Genomic DNA, 21,079 nt, shown 5'->3' with positions numbered 1-21,079 from the left:
CTAAAAATACAAAAAATTAGCTGGGCACAGTGGCGCGTGCCTATAATCCCAGCTACTCAGGAGGCTGAGGCAGGAGAATTGCTTGAACCCAGGAGGCGGAGGTTGCTGTGAGCCGAGATCGCACCCTTGCACTCCAGCCTGGGTAACAAGAGCGAAACTTTGTCTAAAAAAAAAAAAAAAAAACAAACAACTTTTAATTCATTAGTTTCAAAAAATATAACCCAAAGTAAGTTCTGAAAAAAATATTTATTAAAGGAATAAATAACAGCATCAACAAAGTTCTTAGAAGAATATTATTTTACCTATCACAAGTAAGTCAAGCAACTTTTAAGTTAAAATTAATCAATAAAGTTCAATGATCATTATGGTAGCAAATAATCAGGTTTTAAAATTTCTACCTATAAAACCAGTGCTAAAATTAAACTCATAATTATAAATTGTTTTAAAAACTATATCTGTAACACAGTACAGTATGTGTACAATAATACTGTAGTAATAGAGCACCAGTGTGTATCACACAGTGTAATCTACTGCATTTGTAATATTTTTATAAGTCATCAAAGAGATCATGTGAATTCATTTTTTCCTGGATCTTCCACATGATCTTCACATTTCGGGTCAAGTGGTGCAATTCTGCAGCAATTGCAAAAATTTATTATGTATACAAGTATTCCTCAATCTCTGAACACCATGGGATTCCACTCATTCTGTCTATCTATCTATCTATCTATTTATTTACTTATTTGAGACAGAGTTTCACCCTTGTTGCCCAGGTTGAGGTGCAATGGCGTGATCTCGGCTCACCACAACCTCCACCTCCCGGGTTCAAGCAATTCTCATGCCTCAGCCTCCTGGGGAGCTGGGGTTACAGGCATGCACTACTACGCCTCACTGATTTTTGTACTTTTAGTAGAGAAAGTGTTTAACCATGTTGGCCAGGCTGATCTTGAACACCTGAGCTCAGGTGATCCACCTGCCTCAGGTTCTCAAAGTGCTAAGATTACAGGTGACACAGTGCCCAGCCTCCTTATTTTCTTTTAAGAGATGGGTCTCGCAGCTGGGCACAGTGGCTCACGCCTGTAATCCTAACACTTTGGGAGGCCGAAGCGGGCAGATCACCTGAGGTCAGAATTTGAAGACCAGTATGGCCAACAGCATGGTGAAACCCCATCTCTACAAAAATACAAAAATCACCTGAGCATAGTGGCTGGCACCTGTAATCCCAGCTACTCTGGAGACTGAGGCAGGAGAAATGCTTGAACCCAGTAGGCAGAAGTTACAGTGAGCCAAGATAGTGCCATTGCACTCCAGCCTCGGTGACATGCAGTGAGCCATGATTGCATTACTGCCCTCCAGCCAGGGTGGCAGAGGGTGACTCTGTTCCAAAATTAAAATAATAAAATTCGGCCAGGTGGAGTGGCTTACACCTGTAATCCTAACATTTTGGGAAGCCAAGGCAGGTGGATCACCTGAGTTCAAGACCAACCTGGCCAACATGGTGAAACCCCATCTCTAACTAAAAATATAAAAATTAGCCAGGCATGGTGGTAGGCGTCTGTAATCCCAGCTACTTGGGAGGCTGAGGCAGGAGAACTGCTTGAACCCAGAACGCAGAGGTTGCAGTGAGCCGAGATCATGTTCCTGCACGCCAGCCTGGGCAACAGAGTGAGACTCCATCTAAAAAAATATATAAACAAAAATAAAATAATAAATAAAATAAAATGACATTTCAAGTCTGTGAAGAACAATAATGGTATCTTAAATACTGGGATAAGAAAACCAACAGCAAGAATTAGAAAATGACTTTGATCTTCCTATTCATAAGACAGAATATCCTTTCCTTAGTCAGTAGACCAGGACTGCTCCTTGGAGAACTGGCTGATTTCTAGAGCTGGGGCAGGAAAAATCCAAGGTTAAGTCTAGAGCATCTTACAGTGCCAGCAAGACAGTGTTCAAAAAAAAATAAAATAAAATAAAAGGCACATCAAATGGACCAAGGATCCAACTTGAAAGAACTCCCATGGTCAAAGCTGGAATAATTCCTGAAAAATAAGTAATGCTGCTATTGAAATCATAACCAAAGTATAAAATAAATGTGTATGAGTTCATACTGATCTAAGAGATTAAATACCTAACGGGAGAAGGGACAAGTTTTCCTTATAGAATTCCAGATTATATATATGTACTTACTCCTTCCAGGAGGTAAAGTTTAATTCCCACCCCTTAAAAAAAAGGTACTCGATACCAAAGAACTGAGTATGGTAAGGGAAAAATAGTAACTTTCCGTGAAGAAACCTGGCCAGCACTAACTCAGGCATGTGGTGATGGTTATCAGCACAAGGGACAGCATGTGGATACTAAACACCCCTGATAGGATGTGACGGGAATGGCACTTCACCTGTGTGACATTCTTCCCCGAAACCCATAACCCCAGTCTAATAGTGAGGAAAACACCAGAAAAAGCCAAATTAAGGGACATTCTACAAAGTACTGACTAGTATTCTTCAAAACTGTCAAGATCATGAAAACAAGACTGAAATGCTGCCATAGACCGATGGAGACTGAGGAGACTCATGTTTAGTTAAAATCATATCCAGGCCAATTCCTTCGTTTTCACAAATGAACCAGATATTAACATTAGGGGAAACTGGATGAAGGGTACACAGCAATCCTGTATACTATCTTCATAACCTTTCTATACATCAAAAATTATTCTAAAATAAATGTTTATTTTACCAAAAAACTAGGACTGGACCCCGGTTCCATCATTTCTAGTTTTGTAATCTTAAGCAAGTCTTCTTACTTAATATTTTTACCTATGCTCTTGTAATACTGGCATCTGTGCAGCCTAATTCATAGTTCTACTTTGAGGAGCCAATGGAAAAAAAACCAATGTAAGCATGTTAACAAGTTCTATAGATACACCTGTATGAATCAGACAAGAACAGAATGAGAAATCAGGGCAACCCGAGCGTAAAGAACAGATTCACCTAGTACCCACAATACCTGCTCTGGTGTTGTCCACTTTTAGCGTACTTAAGTACTAAAAAGAGATGGGGAGGCCAGGCCCAGTGGCTCATGCCTGTAATCCCAGCACTTTTGGAGGCCGAGGTGGGTGGATCACTTGAGGTCAGGAGTTTCACAACAGCCTGGCCAACATGATGAAAATTCCATGTCTACTAAAAATATAAAAATTAGCTGGGTGTGGCAGCATGTGCCTGCATCCCACTACTCAGGAGGCTGGGGCACAAGAATTGCTTGAATCTGGGAGGTGGAAGCTGCAGTGAAATAATGCCACTGCACTCCAGCCTGGGTAACAGATTGAGACTCCATCTCAAAAAAAGAGAAAGAGAGGGGAACTTTATCCCATCACCATTCAATGACTTTTCCCTCTCAACCTATCGGTTCAAATCATCTCACAAGCGTAATTCCTAGGGATCTATTGACACTTCTATATTAACATTGCTTGTTACAAACAGTTCACAATGAACAAACAGATATAAATTACAATCTACCTAACTCTTGTAGCCAAAAAGGATATATGCCTATAACTGGATTTTTAGTCCCCCAAGTCACCACACCTCATTTACCACCACATCTAAGGTCACTTCTCTACCCTGCACCCTTCCCTTGATAACTAAGAATACATTTCACAGTGGGTATTTAATAGTCACTGAACACTTTGAAAAGCTGAGACCGGTGGATCACCAGAGGTCAGGAGTTCAAGACCAGACTGGACAACAAGGCGAAACACTGTCTGTACTAAAAAACACAAAAAATTAGCTGGGCGTGGTGGCGGGCACCTATAATCCCAGATACTCAGGAGGCTGACGTAGGAGAATCTCTTGAATCTGGGAGGTGGTGGTTGCAATGAGTTTAGATTGCACCACTGCACTCCAGCCTGGGCAACAGAGTGAGACTCTCTCTCAAAAAAAAAAAAAAAAGTCACTGAATACAGGAGGGCTTTGGGACTATTTTCTAAAGTGAACTCTGTACTTGTTCTTAATACCTCAGTTTCTCTATAAAATGATAAAACTGATGTTAAAAAAAAAACCAAACCTCTAATGCTTTATAGTTCTGTCAAAGTTAGAAATTACATGTTCAGGCCGGGTGCAGTGGCTCACACCTGTAATCCCAGCACTGTGTGAGGCTGAGGGGGACAGACCACGAGGTCAAGAGATCAAGACCATCCTGGCCAACATGGTGAAACCCCGTCTCTACTAAAAATGCAAAAATTAGCTGGGCGTGGTGGCACGCACCTGTAGTCCCAACTACTTGGGAGGCTGAGGCAGGAGAATCGCTTGAACCCAGGAGATAGAGGTTGCAGTGAGCCAAGATGGCGCCACTGCACTCCAGCCTGGCGGCAGAGTAAGACTCCATCTCAAAAAACTAAAAAAGAATAAGAAAATAAATTATGTGTTTAATTATTTTTGAGTACCATGCTGCATACTTTACAATAACAAATCTAAATACTCCATTATGCATCCCCTGTCAAAATAATGACAACTTTTAGAAACAAAAGAAGAAACGGAACCACACATCCTTGGCTGGTGAACATTTTCTGACCCTTCCCAAAGGGTTTCTCTCAGGTCAGGGTTGAGCTCGTCTCTTTCATCTACCACATCCAGGCAGCCCGGGAAGATGAGTCACTCTGATTAAACATAACCCCCTGAAGTCAAGAGGCCTGGGGCTAAGAGGTAAAAAGTTATTTTCTTTCTTTAGGATCACGGTATTTCCTGTCCCTAGAAGAAGGAGAAGGGAACAAAGCGTTTTGCTTCATTAAGGATAGGGGATGGGTATAGTGACAGGGAAGGGTGTGGCTCTCAGTCCACTTCAGGGGATGAAATCCTGCCAAACCTGACCAATGTCCACTTGCTGGAGGCTGGTTAGAGCTTAATGTTTAGGCTCTCAAGATATGGACATTCAACTCTAGGAGTTAAAGGTGACAAATTGTTCTGAATCCAAAGATTTCAAAGTCATAACTTTTTCTTAAACTTACTCCACTTGGATTCTAATTGGAAAACTGGAGAGAGGCTGAGTACAGTGGCTCATGCCTGTAATCCTAACCCTTTGGGAGGCCGAAGCAGGAGGACTGCTTGATCCCAGGAGTCTGAGATCAGCATCACCAAGATGGTGAAACCTCATCTCTACTAAATATACAAAAAAATTAGCCAGGCACTTGGTGGTGGGCACCTGTAATCCCAGCTACCTGGGAGGCTGAGGAAGGAGAATTGCTTGAACCTAGGAGGCGGAGGCTGCACTGAGCTGAGATCGTGCCCTGCACTCCAGCCTGGGTAACTCAGCAAGACTCTGTCTCAGGAAAAAAAAAAAAAAAAAAAAGCCAGGCCTAGTAGCTTACGCCTATAATCCGAGCACTTTGGGAGGCCCAGCTGGGTGCCTTATGAGGTCAAGAGATCGAGATCATCTTGGCCAACATAGTGAAACCCCATTTCTACTAAAGATACAAAAATTAGCTGAGTGTGATGGTGTACGCCTGTAGTCCCAGCTACTTGGGAGGCCGAGGCAGGAGAATCGCTTGTACCTGGGAGGCCGAGGTTGCAGTGAGCCACTGCACTCCAGCCTAGCGCTGGCAACAGAGTGAGACTGTCTTGAAAGAGAGAGGAGAGAAGGTGGGGGTGTGGGGGGGAGAGAGAGATAGACAGATAGACAGACAGACACTGAGGTGAGGCGTAGTCTCACGCCTGTAATCCCAGCACTTTGGGTGGCTGAGGCAGGCAGATCACGAGGTCAAGAGATCAAGACCATCCTGGCCAACATGGTGAAACCCTGTCTCTACTAAAAATACAAAAAAAAAAAAATTAGCTGGGCGTACCGACACCTGTAGTCCCCAGCTGCTCAAGAAGCTGAGGTAGGACAATCACCTGCACCTGAGGTGGAGGTTGCAGTGAGTTGAGATCGCGCTATTGCACTCCAGCCTGGCAGCAGAGCAAGATGGTGGCAAAGCGAGACTCAGTAAGAAAAAGGATGGAAGGAAGGAAGGGAGGGAAAGAAGAAAACTCCCAGTGTACTCCCAAATCAATGCAGTCAACCCAACTACTTCCTGGATGCCTACTATGAACTCAACAGATAGAAATACAAGATTGTTTGTTTGTTTGTTTTTCAGAGCTTTCAGTGTAGTTTGGAAGATAAGACAAATGCACCTAAAACTAAGAGTGGTTTGTGTGGCACAATCTCTACTGGTTACAGGCCTTTTGGGGTGAATGTGTTGACTGGGACGGGAACAGAGAACATGCTCTGAAAAATCAAGACCCTGAATTACATGAAGAGGTTGGAACACTGCTACAGAGCACCCTGAAAGCCCTAGGATTAGGCTGTAGTAAGGAGACGAGGAAGACTTTCAAGCAGGTGAGCGAAATGTATTATCTCTCCTACGAAGCCACAGGGTCCTCACAGAACAGGGAACGCATAGTATAGAAACCACTCTCACACACAGTATTTGTCCCTGCGCCTTTGCTAGGCTTGGAAGTACGACAAAGGCCATGAAAGCAGTACCGTGCACAGTTCACGTCCCACTGTGTAGGCAGAGTGCTAGTGGGCAGTCTGGAGTCACAAGCTGGGAGCTGGTAAATCTGTAAGTACAGCAGAGGTTGCAGGACCAGCTTAGCAAATGTGGGGCAGGGGGTAGGGGCTGCAGGTAGGGAGAAGTCCAAGAATCAACCCCAAGTCAAAATAGGAAGTGGACTGATTCCCTGTACTGCATGCCTCTCATGAACAAAGACACCAACTGCACTTTCACCAGATTCAGGAAGTAAATAGTATGACCCTAGGAATAATGCTGTAAGATTAAGCCCAGAACTAATAAAAATACCCCTTTGGTGTCCTAAAGACCACTCCAATTTGATAAAGTAACCATGCCAGCATAGGACATACCTGTTCCAACCCAGAATTAAAACGTACAAGCAAAAGCAAAGGATTTCAACCACATCTAGGAGCCTCCTGAGCCCAGTAGCCTTTTAGGGGTCTTGCTGCAGCCCTCAGGCCTTGGGGCTTCTGTCTGAGCCTCTATGTATAGTCAGCTGCTCAACCACCATTGAAGTCTCTCCTTCTCTCAAGCTGTGGACCAAGTAGAAGAGAGAAAAAAAAAAAGAAACAACAAAAAGCAACAGCAACAACAAAAAAAGGATTTTAATGTAGCAATCAGAGATAGGACCAAAGTTAAAGAATGGCTTTGAGGCAGGGCGTGGTGGCTCACGCCTGTAATCCCGGCACTTTGGGAGGCCGAGGCGGGTGGATCACGAGGTCAAGAGATGGAGACCATCCTGGTCAACATGGTGAAACCCCGTCTCTACTAAAAATCAAAAAATTAGCTGGGCATGGTAGTGTGTGCCTGTAATCCCAGCTACTCAGGAGGCTGAGGCAGGAGAATTGCTTGAACCCAGGAGGCGGAGGTTGCGGTGAGCCGAGATCGAGCCATTGCACTCCAGCCTGGGTAACAAGAGCGAAACTCCATCTCAAAAAAAAAAAGAATGGCTTTGATTTTGTTGAAATTCCTACAGGTGTATTAAAAAGCAATCATAATGTTCATTAAAGACTCAACATTTGAGAAGGAAATGAGGGGGAATTGAAGATGACTGCTCCCGCCCTGCCTTGCATCAGCCGTCAACAAGTTCATTCTCACCCCAGAGCTTTGCATCTGTTTTTCTTCTGTCTGCAAAGACTGCCCCACAGATATCTACCTGGTTTGCTCCCTCACTTCATTCAGGCCTCTGCTAAAAATGCCACATTATTCTAGAAACATAAATACCATTTGACCCAGTAATCCCATTACTGAGTATATACCCAAAGGAATATAGATTATTCTACTATAAAGACACATGCACACTTATGTTTACTGCAGCGCTATTTATAATACCAAAGACATGTACGCACCCCCAGCAGTACTTATACCAACATACTGTTCTCTTTTCTTCTACAATTATCACCATCTGATAGATTTTATGGTTTTGTTTTTGTTTTTTGAGGCAGGCTGGAGTACACGGCACCTCAGCTCACTGCTACCTCTACTTCCCAGGTTCAATCGATTCTCATGCCTCATCCTCCCCGGTAGCTTGGCTTACAGGCATGCATCACCACACCGAGCTAACTTTCGTATTTTTTGTAGAGGTAAGGTCTCACTATGTTGTCCAGGTTGGTCTTAAAAAAACCCCTGGGCTCAAGCAATCTTCCCACCTAGACCTCCAAAACGCTAGGATTACAGGCATGAGCCGCCATGCCCAGCTGGGTTTTTAAAATGTTTTCGCTCACTAAAATATAAGCCACAAATCCTAGAACAGAACCTACTGCATAGCGGGATTTAAATAAATATGTATTAAGTGAAGACTATGTGAATTTAGAGTATTCAATAAATCAGTGTAATAACCAACATAAACTACTATGTAAAACAGCTAAAACAGATCAAATCTAGAGGGATAAGAACAGGGAATCACGCCTGTCATCCCGATATGTTGGGAGGCCAAGGTGGGAGCATCACTTGAGCCCAGGAGTTCAAACCAACACGGATAACATAGTGAGAATTCGTCTCCATAAATAATTTCAAAATTAGGGCCAGGTGCTGTGGCTCATGCCTGCAATCCCAGCACTTTAGGAGGCCCAGGCAAGCAGATCACTTGAGGACAGGAGTTTGAGACCAGGCTGACCAACACAGAGAAACCCTGTATCTACTAAAAATACAAAATTAGCCAGGTGTAGTGGTGCATGCCTGTAATCCCAGCTATTCAGGGGCCTTAGGCAGTAGAATCGCTTGAACCCGGGAGGGAGAAGTTATGGTGACCCCAGATCATGCCATTGCACTCCAGCCTAAGCAACAAAAGTAAAACTCTGCCTCAAAAAAAAAAAAAAAAAAGAAAGAAAGAAAGAAATTAGCCTGGGCACAGTGGCTCACACCTGTAATCTCAGCACTTTGAGAGGCTGAGTGGGGCAGATCACCTGAGGTCAGGAGTTCGAGACCAGCCTAGCCAACACAGTGAAACCCTGTCTCTACTAAAAATACAAAAATTAGCTGGATATGGTGGTAGGCACCTGTAATCCCAGCTAATTGGGAGGCTGAGGCAGGAGAATTGCTTGAACCCGGGAGGCCGAGGTTGCAGTGAGCCAAGATTATCGCTCTAGCCTAGGCAACAAGAGCGAAACTCCATCTCAAAAAAAAAAAAAAAAAAAATTAGCCAGGTGTGGTGGCACATGCCTATAGTTCCAGCTACTTGGGAGGCTGAGGTGGACGGATCACTTGAGCCTGGGAGGTTGAGACTGCAGTGAGTTGAGATTCTATTGCTGCACTCACGCCTGGGCGACAGAGTGGAACCCTGTCTCAAAATTATAAAAAAATTTAAAAAACAATTGTATCTCAACATAGTTTTGATTTGCATTTCTCTAATGACCAGTGATGATGAGCATTTTTTCATATGTTTGTTGGCCTCATGTATGTCTTCTTTTGTAAAGTGTCTGTTCATATCCTTTGCCCACTTTTGAATGGGCTTGTTTTTTTCTTATAAATCTGTTTTAGTTCTTTGTAAATTCTGGATATCAGCCCTTTGTCAGATGAGAATGGTGATCATTAAAAAATCTGGAGACAACAGATGCCGGAGAGGATATGGAGAAACAGGAACACTTTTACACTGTTGGTGGGAGTATAAATTAGTTCAACCATTATGGAAGACAGTGTGGCGATTCCTCAAGGACCTACAAATAGAAATTTCATTTGACCCAGCAATCCCATTACTGGGTATATATCCAAAGGATTATAAATCGTTCTACTATAAGGACACATGCACACGAATGTTCATTGCAGCACAGTTTACAATAGCAAAGACCTGGAACCAACCCAAATGCCCATCAATGATAGACTGGACAGGGAAAATGTGGCACATATACACCATGGAATATTATGCAGCCATCAAAAACGATGAGTTCGTGTCCTTTGGATGGATGAACCTGGAAACCATCATTCTCAGCAAACTGACACAAGAACACAAAATCAAACACCGCATGTTCTCACTCATAGGCAGGTGCTGAACAATGAGAACACATGGACACAGGGAAGGGAGCACTACACACTGGGGTCTGTTGGGGGGAAATAGGGGAGGGATAGTGGGGGGATGGGGAGTTGGGGAGAGATAGCACGGGGAGAAATGCCAGATATAGGTGAAGGGGAGGAAGGCAGCAAATCACACTGCCACGTGTGTACCTATGCAACAATCTTGCATGTTCTTCACATGTACCCCAAAACCTAAAATGCAATTTAAAAAAATTGTAATAGGATATGGAAGGATGTTGTTTCCTGTATTATATAAAGTAATAATACTGTTTTTAAAAAGTAGAATCTTAAAAATATATAAAACATTATTATTTATGATAGTCAACATTCTGAGCAACAGATAACCAAAGCTTATTCCTCTGATCTAAGTGAAATTTTGTACCCTTTGATCAATATCTCCTCCTTCCTCTCCACCCCCATTCCCCAGCCTCTGGTAACCACCATCTACTCTCTATTTGTATGAGTTCAACTTTTTAAGCTCCACATATGAGTGAAAACATGCAATATTTGTCTTTCTGTGCCTGGCTTATTTTACTTAGCATGGTCTTCCAAGTTCATCCACATTGCCACAAATGACAGAATTTCTTTCTTTTCAAAGGCGGAATAATATTCCATTGTGGATACATACCATAGTTTCTTTTCCCATTCATCTGAGGATGGATGTCTAGGTTGCTTCCATATATTGGCTATTTGGAATAATGCTGCAATGAACATGAGTGCAGATATGTCTTCTGCATATGAATCTAATTCCTCTAGATATATACTCAGAAGTGGGATTGCCAGATCATATGGTAGCTCTATTTTTAGTTTACTGAGGACCTCCATATTGTTTTCTATAATGGCTATAGTAATTTACATTCCCACCAAGGTAGAATTTCAGTCAGATAAATGCCTGTGTGAAAATGCTCTCAAAAAAAAAAAAAAACAACAACAACACATAGCCGCGAGCCTGAGAAAGTGACTATTTGTGGCTGTACTGTTAAGTACAGGATGCCAGCATCTGCACCTCTTCATAAGTCTGTGTCCTCATGCTAAACAGTGAGCCCTTGGAGGCCCCTAACTCAGACTTACCCATCCTTGCATCCCTAGTTCTCAATACAGTGCCCAACAGATGAAGCCATTTATTAACTATTCAAGTACATGAATGGAAGCAGGAAGAAGGATTTAACATGTTGAGCCGACATGTTAAAGAATAATTGTAAGTTAAATAATGATTGAGTAGGTTAAAAACTAGCAGCCAAAGAAAAGAAACAAATTCTGTTTCTGATCCAGACTCAAGAACGAGCCCAGAGGCCAAATATGTCATCTGGCTTTTCTCACTAGTTCCAAACAGGCCCCACTATTCATTTCTGCTCCCAGAGCAGAGGATCTTTACCTGTGGTCTACAGATGAAAACAGACGCCAAGAGGCTGAAATTACAGTAGTTATCTGATGAGCTGCTAAGTCTTTTATTTAAATCATTAATAAAGAAGCACATAAAGAACTATATTACAATCTTTAAAAATATGTTGATAACTATATTCCTACATAACTGTATAATCCTATTTCTTTTTCTTTTTTTTTTGAGACGGAGTTTCACTCTTGTTACCCAGGCTGGAGTGCAATGGTGCGATCTCGCCTCACTGCAACCTCTGCCTCCTGGGTTCAGGCAATTCTCCTGCCTCAGCCTCCTGAGTATCTGGGATTACAGGCACGCGCCACCATGCCCAGCTAATTTTTTGTATTTTTAGTAGAGACAGGGTTTCACCATGTTGACCAGGATGGTCTTGATCTCTTGACCTCGTGATCCACCAGCCTCGGCCTCCCAAAGTGCTGGGATTACAAGCGTGAGCCACCGCGCCCGGCAATCCTATTTCAATGTACATATTTAAAAGTAAATTTTGGAGCCAAGAACAGTGGCTCACAACTGTAATCACTGCACTTCGGGAGCCCGAGGCAGGAGGTCAGAACTTCTGATCATGTTAGGTCAGAAGTTCAAAACAAGCCTGACCAATATGGTGAAACCCTGTCTCTATTAAAAATCAAAACAAATGAGTTGGGTGTGGTGGCGCATGCCTGTAATTCCAGCTACTCAGGAGAGTCAGGCAGGAGTATCACTTAAGCCCAGGAGGCAGACTATGCCACTGCATTCCAGCCTGGTCAACAGAGCAAGACTCTATCTCAATAAAATAAAATAAAAGTACATTTTAAGAAGCCAGTCAAATGCTTCCCCAATTTGCCAAAGGACACCATGGAATGAAAACAATTAGGAACTCCACTCCTGTAATCCCAACACTTTGAGAGTGAGGCCGGAAGATGGATGGGGGCCAGGAGTTCAAGACCAGCCTAAGGCAACATAGTGAGACTTCATCTCTACAAAAAATTTAAAAATTAGCGGGCATGGTGGCGCGCACCTGTAGTCACAAAGGAAGATCACTTAAGACCAGGACTTTGTGGCTGCAATGAGCTATGGTGGCACCACTGCATTCCAGCCTTACTTTGTCTTAAAAAAAAAAATAAATAAAACCTTCCAGCTCTAGAGAGAGAATATACAGGAAACTGGAAGACCTGTTCCTCTAGACCCAATAATCCTGTCAAGATAAAAACGGTTGATAAAGGACCGGCTAAGGGACTCTTGAGCAATCATGACCTCCTCTTCAGAGGTCACAACAGCCAGGAAGGGTAAGGCCTTCATCAGATATACTCCAGATGTTTGATGGGCAAACATCAAAGGGAAGACAAGCATAATTCCAAAACAAGGCTATAAAATAAAATCATCCGAGACAGTTAAGAGGTTCTAAAGATGAAGCAATCACAAATCATCTAAAGATAAGGGAAGGAACTAAGAAAGCTAGAATATCCTCCAAAAAATTTAATATACACAGATATTAAAAAGGAAATGTAAGAACATTTCCTCCCCCACTAGACTAAGCTCTTGAAGGAAAAAAACTCAGTCTCACTCATCTTTGCATTCCCATGACCAAGTACCATGTTTGACCTGCAGTAAGTCCTACATTTTAAAATGTAAAAGTAGCATAATCACCCAGGCATGGTGGCTCACGTCTGTAATGCGAGTACGCTGGGAGGCTGAGGTGGGCAGATCACCTGAGGTCAGGAGTTCAAGACCCGCCTGGCCAACATGATGAAACCCCATCTCTACTAAAAATACAAAAGTTAGCCAGGTGTGGTGGCGCACACCTGTAATCCCAGCTACTCACAGGCTGAGGTGGGAGAATCACTTGCACCCAGGTGAGGTTGCAGTGAGCAGAGATAGTGTCCCTATACTCCAGACTAGGTGACAGAGAGAGATTGTCTTTTAAAAAAAAAAAAAAAGGAGCATAATCAGTGTTAACTATAAAAAGGGTGCATTCATCTGTAGGAAAAGCATCACCCATATATATAAGGTTCTAAGAGAGGCAAGAGCAGTGCCACATAACAATGCAGTAAAAAAATGAAGAAATGGGCTGGACGCAGTGGCTCAAGCCTGTAATCCCAGCACTTTGGGAGCCAAGGCGGGTGGATCACGTGGTCAAGAGATCGAGACCATCCTGGCCAACATGGTGAAACCCCGTCTCTACTGAAAATACAAAAAATTAGCTGGGCATGGTGGCGTGTGCCTGTAATCCCAGCTACTCAAGAGGCTGAGGCAGAGAGGCGGAGATTGCAGTGAGCAGAGATCGCACCATTGCACTCCATCCTGGGTAACAAGAGCGAAACTCCATCTCAAAAAAAAAAAAAAAATGAAGAAATGTCTGGAATAATAAATGGAAAGTCTGGAACAGCAGTAACCCGTGGACTTGGTTCCACAGGCACTAGTTACATTATCATGTACATCTGAAACATTTTGTAATAACTTTTTACTAATTTTAGAAGAAAATAAACGGGCTGAGGATTTTTAAAATTCTGCTCAGCGTACCCGGAAAAACAGAGAGAGAATCCAGCTAGTCAGGGTAAGAGGAACAATGTCAGTCAGTTGCTTTTCAGAAGAACTCAAATCTTACTTCGCTTCTAACATTTCCAACAAGAAATACTTCTTTCATTCATCTAGGCACATAACACCTAGCATTTCCATTGTGCTTTCCATGTGCTAAGCACGGTGCTGGGTAAGGGAATGAGCAACACTGGCAAGGCTCCTGTCTAACCTTACATTCAATGGGAAAAGGGGATGCACATCAAAAACAAGTAATATTCCTATTTGCAAGGAGGGTCTTAGCAGATGTAAGCAAGTTAAAATCAGCTCATACTCAATTAGTATGGTCCCTAATCCAGTGGCTGATGTCACAAGAGGGAAATTTGGATGTAGACACACACAGAACAAAGATGGCCATGTGAAGACGGAAGTGAAGACTGGAGTTATGTTGCTACAAGCCGAGAAATGCCACGGACTGCCAGCAACCAACAGAAGTCAGAAGATAGGATTCTCTCCTTCAGAGGCAGCATGGTGCTGCCAACACCTGGACTTTGAACTTCTAGCTTCTAGAACTGTGAAAATAATACTGCTGCTGTCAGCCTTCAAACGTTAGTAATATGTAGTTACAGCAGCCTGGGAAACTAATACAGAAGCAGGCGGCAATGCAAGAAGCTGAGACGACAGATGGGAAAAGCAACTGGAAAGACACCTTACAGCTTCTCAATCCTTGCTTTAGTTACTTGCATCTGAAAACAGCCCAACTAAGAGGGCCACCAAATGACTGCTGCCAAGCACTGGTGGATGCAGGACTCCTTACCACAGGTGGCACCCCACTCAGTATTTGTCTCTGATAGCACTTCTTGGCCAGGCTCAGAGGCTCATATCTCTAATTCCAGCACTCTGGCAGGCTGAGGCAGGCAGATCACCTGAGGTCAGGAGTTGGAGACCAGCCTGGCCAACATGGTGAAACCCCATCTCTACTAAAAATACAAAACTAGCCGGGTGTAGTGGTGCACATCTGTAATCCCAGCTACTTGGGAGGTTGGGGCAGGAGAATAGCTTGAACCAGGGAGGCAGAGGTTGCAGTGAGCAGAGATGATGCCACTGCACTCCGGCCTGGGCAACGCAGCGAGACTCTGTCTCAAAAAAAAAAAATTAGCTGGGCATGGTGGTGGGCTTCTGTAATCCCAGCTACTCAGGAGGCTGAGGTAGGAGAGATGCTTGAACCCAGGAGGCAAAGGTTGCAGAGAGCTGAGATCATGCCATTGCACTCCAGCCTTGGCAACAAAACAAGGCTGTGTCTCAAAAAAAAAAAAAAAGAAAAGAAAGGGGAGAGAAGGGGAGGGGAAGGCAGAAGGGAAGGGAGAAGGGAGGGAGAAGGGAGAAAGAAAAGGGAAAGGGAAAGGAAGAAAGGAAGGAAGCAAGCACTTTTTGAGTTTGGAACAAAATCTCTCAGTCACATTCAGTCACTGGCCCTACGTCTAAATTCCAGGACCACAGAAAACAAATACAAGCTATCACCTTCCTCATGACAACTTTTCACACTCTTCAACGAACAGCTATCATATTTTCTTGAAATTTCTTTTTCTCTTTTTTGAGACAGGGTCTCACTGTTGCCCAGGCTGGAATGCAGTGGTGTGATCACAGCTCACTGCAGCCTCCACCTCCTGGGCTCAAGCAATCATCCCACCTCAGCCTCCCAAACAGCTGGGACTACAGGTGTACACCACCACGCCCAGCTAATTTTTTGAATTTTTTGTAGGGACGGGGTTTTGCTATGTTATCCAGGCTGGTCTTGAATTCCTAGGTTCAAGGGATCCTCCCATCTTGGCTTCCTAAAGTATTACGATTGCAGGCATGAGCCACTGCACCTGGCCTGAACAGAGAATAAATGTGACCTGTTTTATGAGAGATTTTGTTTGTTTTTTTCACTAGTTTATTTAGTAAATCATGAAAATCTGTTTATCCAACCCACGAAAGCATGGCTAATAATATCCAACTGTTTGTGATTATGAACAATGGTGACTGTGAGAAACATAATCAGGACTACTTAGCATAGAGGTGCACTGGCAAGAACTAACCATTTAGGGAATGCCCAAGCCTTTCTGTGGGTTTGTGATAACAGCACATGGAGCCTACTGTTACACAATGTTGCACTTGGGCTTTAGTGGGGCCCCTCTGGCTCTACATTGAGAACAGACTCAAGTGAAGCAAGGGTGGGCATGAGAAGACCAGTTAGGAGGCTGTTCCAGAAATCCAGGCAAGAGATGCTGGTGCTTGGACCTAGGTAATAGCAGCAGATGTGATGGGAAGAAAAGAGGTGGTGAGAATCTGGTCTGCTCCTAGTTTTCTGACAGGTCTAGAGCAGAACCAATGCAAGCTCTGGTCCACGGGCCAAATCTAGGCCACTGTTTTTGTGAGTGAAGTTTTACCGGAACAGTTATGCTTATTCGTTTACATATGGTCTATGGCTGCTTTTGTGCTACAGAGCTGAGATAAACAGTTCTGACCTTACAGCCTCCAAAACCAAAAATATTTACTATCTGTCCATTAACAGAAAGAGTTTGTCAATCCCAGGCCTAGAAAACAGGAATTGTCATTTATTGAGATGGAAACCTGGAATAAGATAAATAAAATGTGAGGAAACAGCAAAGATTGGTTTGGGGCATGCTAGCTGTGAGATGCCTATTAAGACATCCAAGCAGAGATGTCAAGTAAGGTCCTGGATGTGTGAGTCTGAGGTTCAAGGAGCAGGTCCAAGTTGGAGATATAAGCTTAGGAATCATCCAATGAGGGTAATTAAAGCCAGGACACTGGATGACAACAGCAAGAGAATAAACCTGGATAGAAAGGACAAGAGGTTAACTAGTGGGCCCTTGAATCCTAACATTTAGAAGTCAGCGAAATGAAAAGGAACCAGACAAAGAGTGAAAAAGGAACAGACAGAGACGGCATTAAAACGAGGAGAATGTCCTGTTCTGGAAGCCAAAAGAAAACGTGTTTCCAGGAGAAGAGGGTGAAAGCCATGTCTAATGAGGCTGCTGGATCAGACCAGACAGTGACTCAGAGCAACCACGGGAGGCCTCGCCTGACTGGAGTTGATTCAGCAAAGGGTACAAGGGCAAAAGGGGATGGAGAGAACAGGCAACTCATTACAGAAGTTCTGTTGCAAAGGTTTTGGAGCAGAGATGTGGGGTAGAAGCTGGCAGGGGGAATTATATCAAGAGAGTTCCTTTTGTTCATTCCCATGATGGGAAAAGTAATTGCATTATATAGGCTGTTAAAAAAAAAAAGTCCATATGATGAAGCAAGAGAAAAAAAGGAACTGCTAGAGTGAAGGCTGAGTAACTGAAGGGAAATGGGATCTAGGGTCCAGGCTTCAACAGGAACAGGGACAGTTCATGCATAGCAAGAACTGGGCTCACATACAGGTAGGCAGACAGATGTGAGACTGGGGCTGATGGAGGTTCCCTGCCTAGGTTCTGCCTGTGTCTGTTTTCTCAATGAAATATGAAGCCAGAGTTAAGTGTGGTAGCACATGACTATAGTCCCAGCTACATGGGAGACTGAGGCAGATGGATCATTTGAGCCTAGGAGTTTGAAGCTGTAGTACACTATGATCACGCCTATGAACAGCCACCGCACTCCAGCCTGGGCAACACAGTGAGACCCCATCTCCAGAAAAAAAAGAAAAGAAAAGAAAAAGAAATGCGAAGCCAGGCCAGGCCATCAGCTGAGAGAGTGAGCACGGAGAATGAGGTCCTGCACAGTGGAGAAGGTATGAAATTGATCAGCAGAGTGAGTGAAGTGGGGAACATGGTATAATTCCCTGCCAGTAAAGAGTCTACTTGAGTTTGTGATCATGAATTTGATATTTTGTTGTTACTGTTGTTGTTTTTGAGACAGAGTCTCATTCCATCACCCAGGCTGGTGTGCAGTGGTACAATATTGGCTCACTGCAATCTCCACCTCCTGGGTTATGCAATTCTAATGTCAGCCTCCCTTGTAGCTGGAATTATAGGCAGGCAGCATCATGCCCACCATTTTGTAATTTCTGTGAGATGAAGTTTTGCCATGTTGGCTAGGCTGGTCTTGAACTCCTGACCTCAAATGATCTGCCCACCTTGGCTTCCCAAAGTGCTGGGATTACAGGCATGAGCCACTGCGCCCAGCCATGTGATCATGAATTTGAAATGAGACAGGTATTTCAAAAGTTTTCAATTAGTTCAAATGGTTCTGAGTTTTTCTACAGTCTTATTCCACTGAATGAGAGAGTAGGTGGGGAATGGGATTTTACCAGGATCCTGGTTTAAATAAGCAAGTGAGGCAAAGTGAGAGAGGGTCTCTCCAAGACAGATTCCAGCAATGGCCTGACCAGGGTGAGGCCAAGAGCACTGTTGTCAGTACTATACCCTAGGAAAAAAAACACATTTGGAACCCTGAACCCTTAAATCCTACCAGAAGACCAACAGAGCTTCTCAGAGATATACAGACAAGACATTATAGGCAAGGGCATTCTTTATTACTGTTTGGCTGAACCTCACTGGGTATAAACATTTATATATATGTGGGGAGTAGTCTACATTGATACCTAATGAGAAGTACAGCAACAAAAACTCTGCAAATACTTGCAATTGACACATGATTCTAGATCAAGTAGACAGATGATTTGGAAGGCTATCAAATTATCAGATGATATTATAATCAATGGAGGCCTCTTAGCACCCGCTTTACCCAAGTATAATCCTAAGTAATTATAAAATAACGTTAACTACATGACAATATTATGTTTGATAGAAAAGTTCACAAAGAGAGATGTTTTCAAATATACAGTATCAAGAAATATTATTTTCCAACAAAGACAGTCCTGGATATCAAGCATCAGCTCATTTATTATAAAGAAAGAAACTTTTGCCATAGTTGAATAGTTGTCAATGAGATCGTTCTAAAACATCCTATCTGGGAGTCTTATCCTCTGAAAAGTTAGAGAAAAGTTCTGTGCCAATGTAGAATGAAGACGAGGAAATCTGCAATTAGAGGTTTTCATTTTGACCATTATTTTTATCTTGCATTTTCAGATTATTTTTATCTTAAAACCATCAACCAAATTCATAAAATCAGCAGAACCAAATTCAGTCTTAATCATCTTGTCATCAGAGATAATACCTAAACCTGTTCGGAAAAAAAAAAAGATGGAAGTTATGGAAAGAAAAGCAATTGGTTTTAACAGCTTGCAATAAAAAAAAAGGCAGTAACACAACATGCTGCAATGATATTTAAACTACTGCTTGGAGGATTTTAAAGAGCTGATGTCTGCTTGATTTTAATCTGTTGTAGAAACATCACAACCAACAGCTAGACAAAAAGCTAAGAAGAATCACAAAAGAATCCCAGGCATGAAGCTCATCAGGCTTACCTGATGCACCTATTGGGGAGGTAGCTGGGGTCATGTTGTGGACATTGAGACCAAGACTCTGAGAGGGTCCTGGGGCTGATGCCGCTATGGGAGGTCCCGGGGGGTTCTCCCTCTGGGGAGAAGTGAGTGGGGTGGTCGGCTGAGAGGTCTGTCCACCAGCAAGTCGTGCAAGGCGCCTCCGTCGAATCTACAACATAAGGGGAAAAGGGCATTCCATAAATAAACAGCAGAAACACAGTTCTGCCAGAGAATCACATTATCCATAAGCATTCCAGAGCTTAACAACTAAATATGTCTTGAGCAAAAGTACTCTTCAGAGAGAATAACTCGCTCTATCAGTATTCTTACAAGCTCTACCACCTCAGTTTTTAACAACTATATTTTGGCCAGGTACAGTGGTGCCTGCCTATAGTCTCAGCTACTTTGGAGGCTGAGGTGGGGGGATTGCTTGAGCCTAAGGAGTTCAAGATCAGCCTGAGCAAAGCAGTGAGACCCCACCTTTAATTCATACATGCATAAATACATACATATATACTGTATCTTTGTTGCTTTACCATCTGTTTATCATACCTCCTTGGCTGATATGGTGAATTTACAATAAACATACTATGCTTTTTTTTTAGAGAGAGAGAATCTGTCTCTATCACCCAAGCTGGAGTGCAGAATTTCAATCGTAGCTAACTGCAGTCTTGAACTCCTGGGCTCAAGTAATCCTCCCACCTCAGCCTCCCAAGTATCTAAGATTACAGGTGCGTGCCACCATGCACAGCTAATTAATTTTTTAACTTTTTGGCAGAGATGAGGTCTCACTATGTTGCCCAGGCTGGTTTCAATCTCCTGGCCCCAAGCAACCCTCTCACCTCAGCCTCCCGGAGTACTAGGATTATAAGCATGAAGCACCACAGCCAGCCTACGCTTGTAACACACTAAAGCTTGCTGTTATTTAAATAAAATGACCTAACTTGGTCATTTCAAATAGGTAAGATTTAAAAAGAAATAGCCAGTTGGCCAGGCATCATGGCTCATGCCTGTAATCCCAACACTCTGGGAGGCCAAGGTGGGTAGATCACAAGGTCAGGAGTTCAAGACCAGCTTGACCAACATGGTGAAACCTCGTCTCTACTAAAAATACAAAAATTAGCTGGGCGTGGTGGCACATGTCTGTAATCCCAGCTACTCAGGAGGCTGAGGCAGGAGAATCACTTGAACCTAGGAGGCAGAGGTTGCAGTGAGCCAAGATCACACCACTACACTCCAGTCTGGGCAACAGAACAAGACTCCATCTCAAAATAAATAAATAGCCAATTTAATTCACTAAAACAATGAGAAACAAAAGTTACACTAAGATACAAATTTAACCATCACTTGAAGGAGGAAGATAATCAGGTTTTTACTTGATTGCAATAAAAATATAATCTGCCAACAACAAAAAAATAAAAAATATATATAATCTGCCACTTCTTCCTTTTAACATACAATTAAAGAGCAACACCTTATTGAAAGAGAGAAATTAATCCATTCATTGAAAATACATTTGTTGAACTCCTACTATCAGCAGGGCCTCTGAAAAAGCTTTCTAGTAGATTTACCCATGTCCCCTTAGCAAAAGAAGCCAGATGTAAAAAAACATTGACTGTATGATTCCATTTCTATAAAGTTTGAAAACAAGAAAAACTATACCATTAGTTTGGATAATGGTTATCCTTGGTGGGAAGGGGGCAAA

At 43.0% G+C, this 21,079-nt stretch overlaps 1 protein-coding gene across 11 annotated transcripts in view; it reads right to left on the bottom strand.

Moving 5' to 3' along the window:
* UBE4B (ubiquitination factor E4B) overlaps positions 1 to 21,079 on the bottom strand; it is a 150,964-nt gene that overhangs the window by 92,258 nt on the left and 37,627 nt on the right. For all 11 annotated transcript variants that reach the window (XM_054258751.2, XM_078330335.1, XM_078330338.1 and 8 more), the window contains one exon: positions 19,357 to 19,543. In XM_054258751.2, coding sequence (XP_054114726.1) covers positions 19,357 to 19,390 — 34 coding nt within the window. In that variant the 5' untranslated portion in view covers positions 19,391 to 19,543. The remainder of the gene's footprint in view (positions 1 to 19,356; positions 19,544 to 21,079) is intronic.

The sequence above is a fragment of the Callithrix jacchus genome, chromosome 7, assembly GCF_049354715.1.
Source record: "Callithrix jacchus isolate 240 chromosome 7, calJac240_pri, whole genome shotgun sequence".
Classification (NCBI taxonomy): Eukaryota; Metazoa; Chordata; class Mammalia; order Primates; family Cebidae; genus Callithrix; species Callithrix jacchus.
The sequence above is the reverse complement of the archived record's forward strand: the minus strand, read 5'-3'. Positions and strand labels throughout refer to the sequence as shown.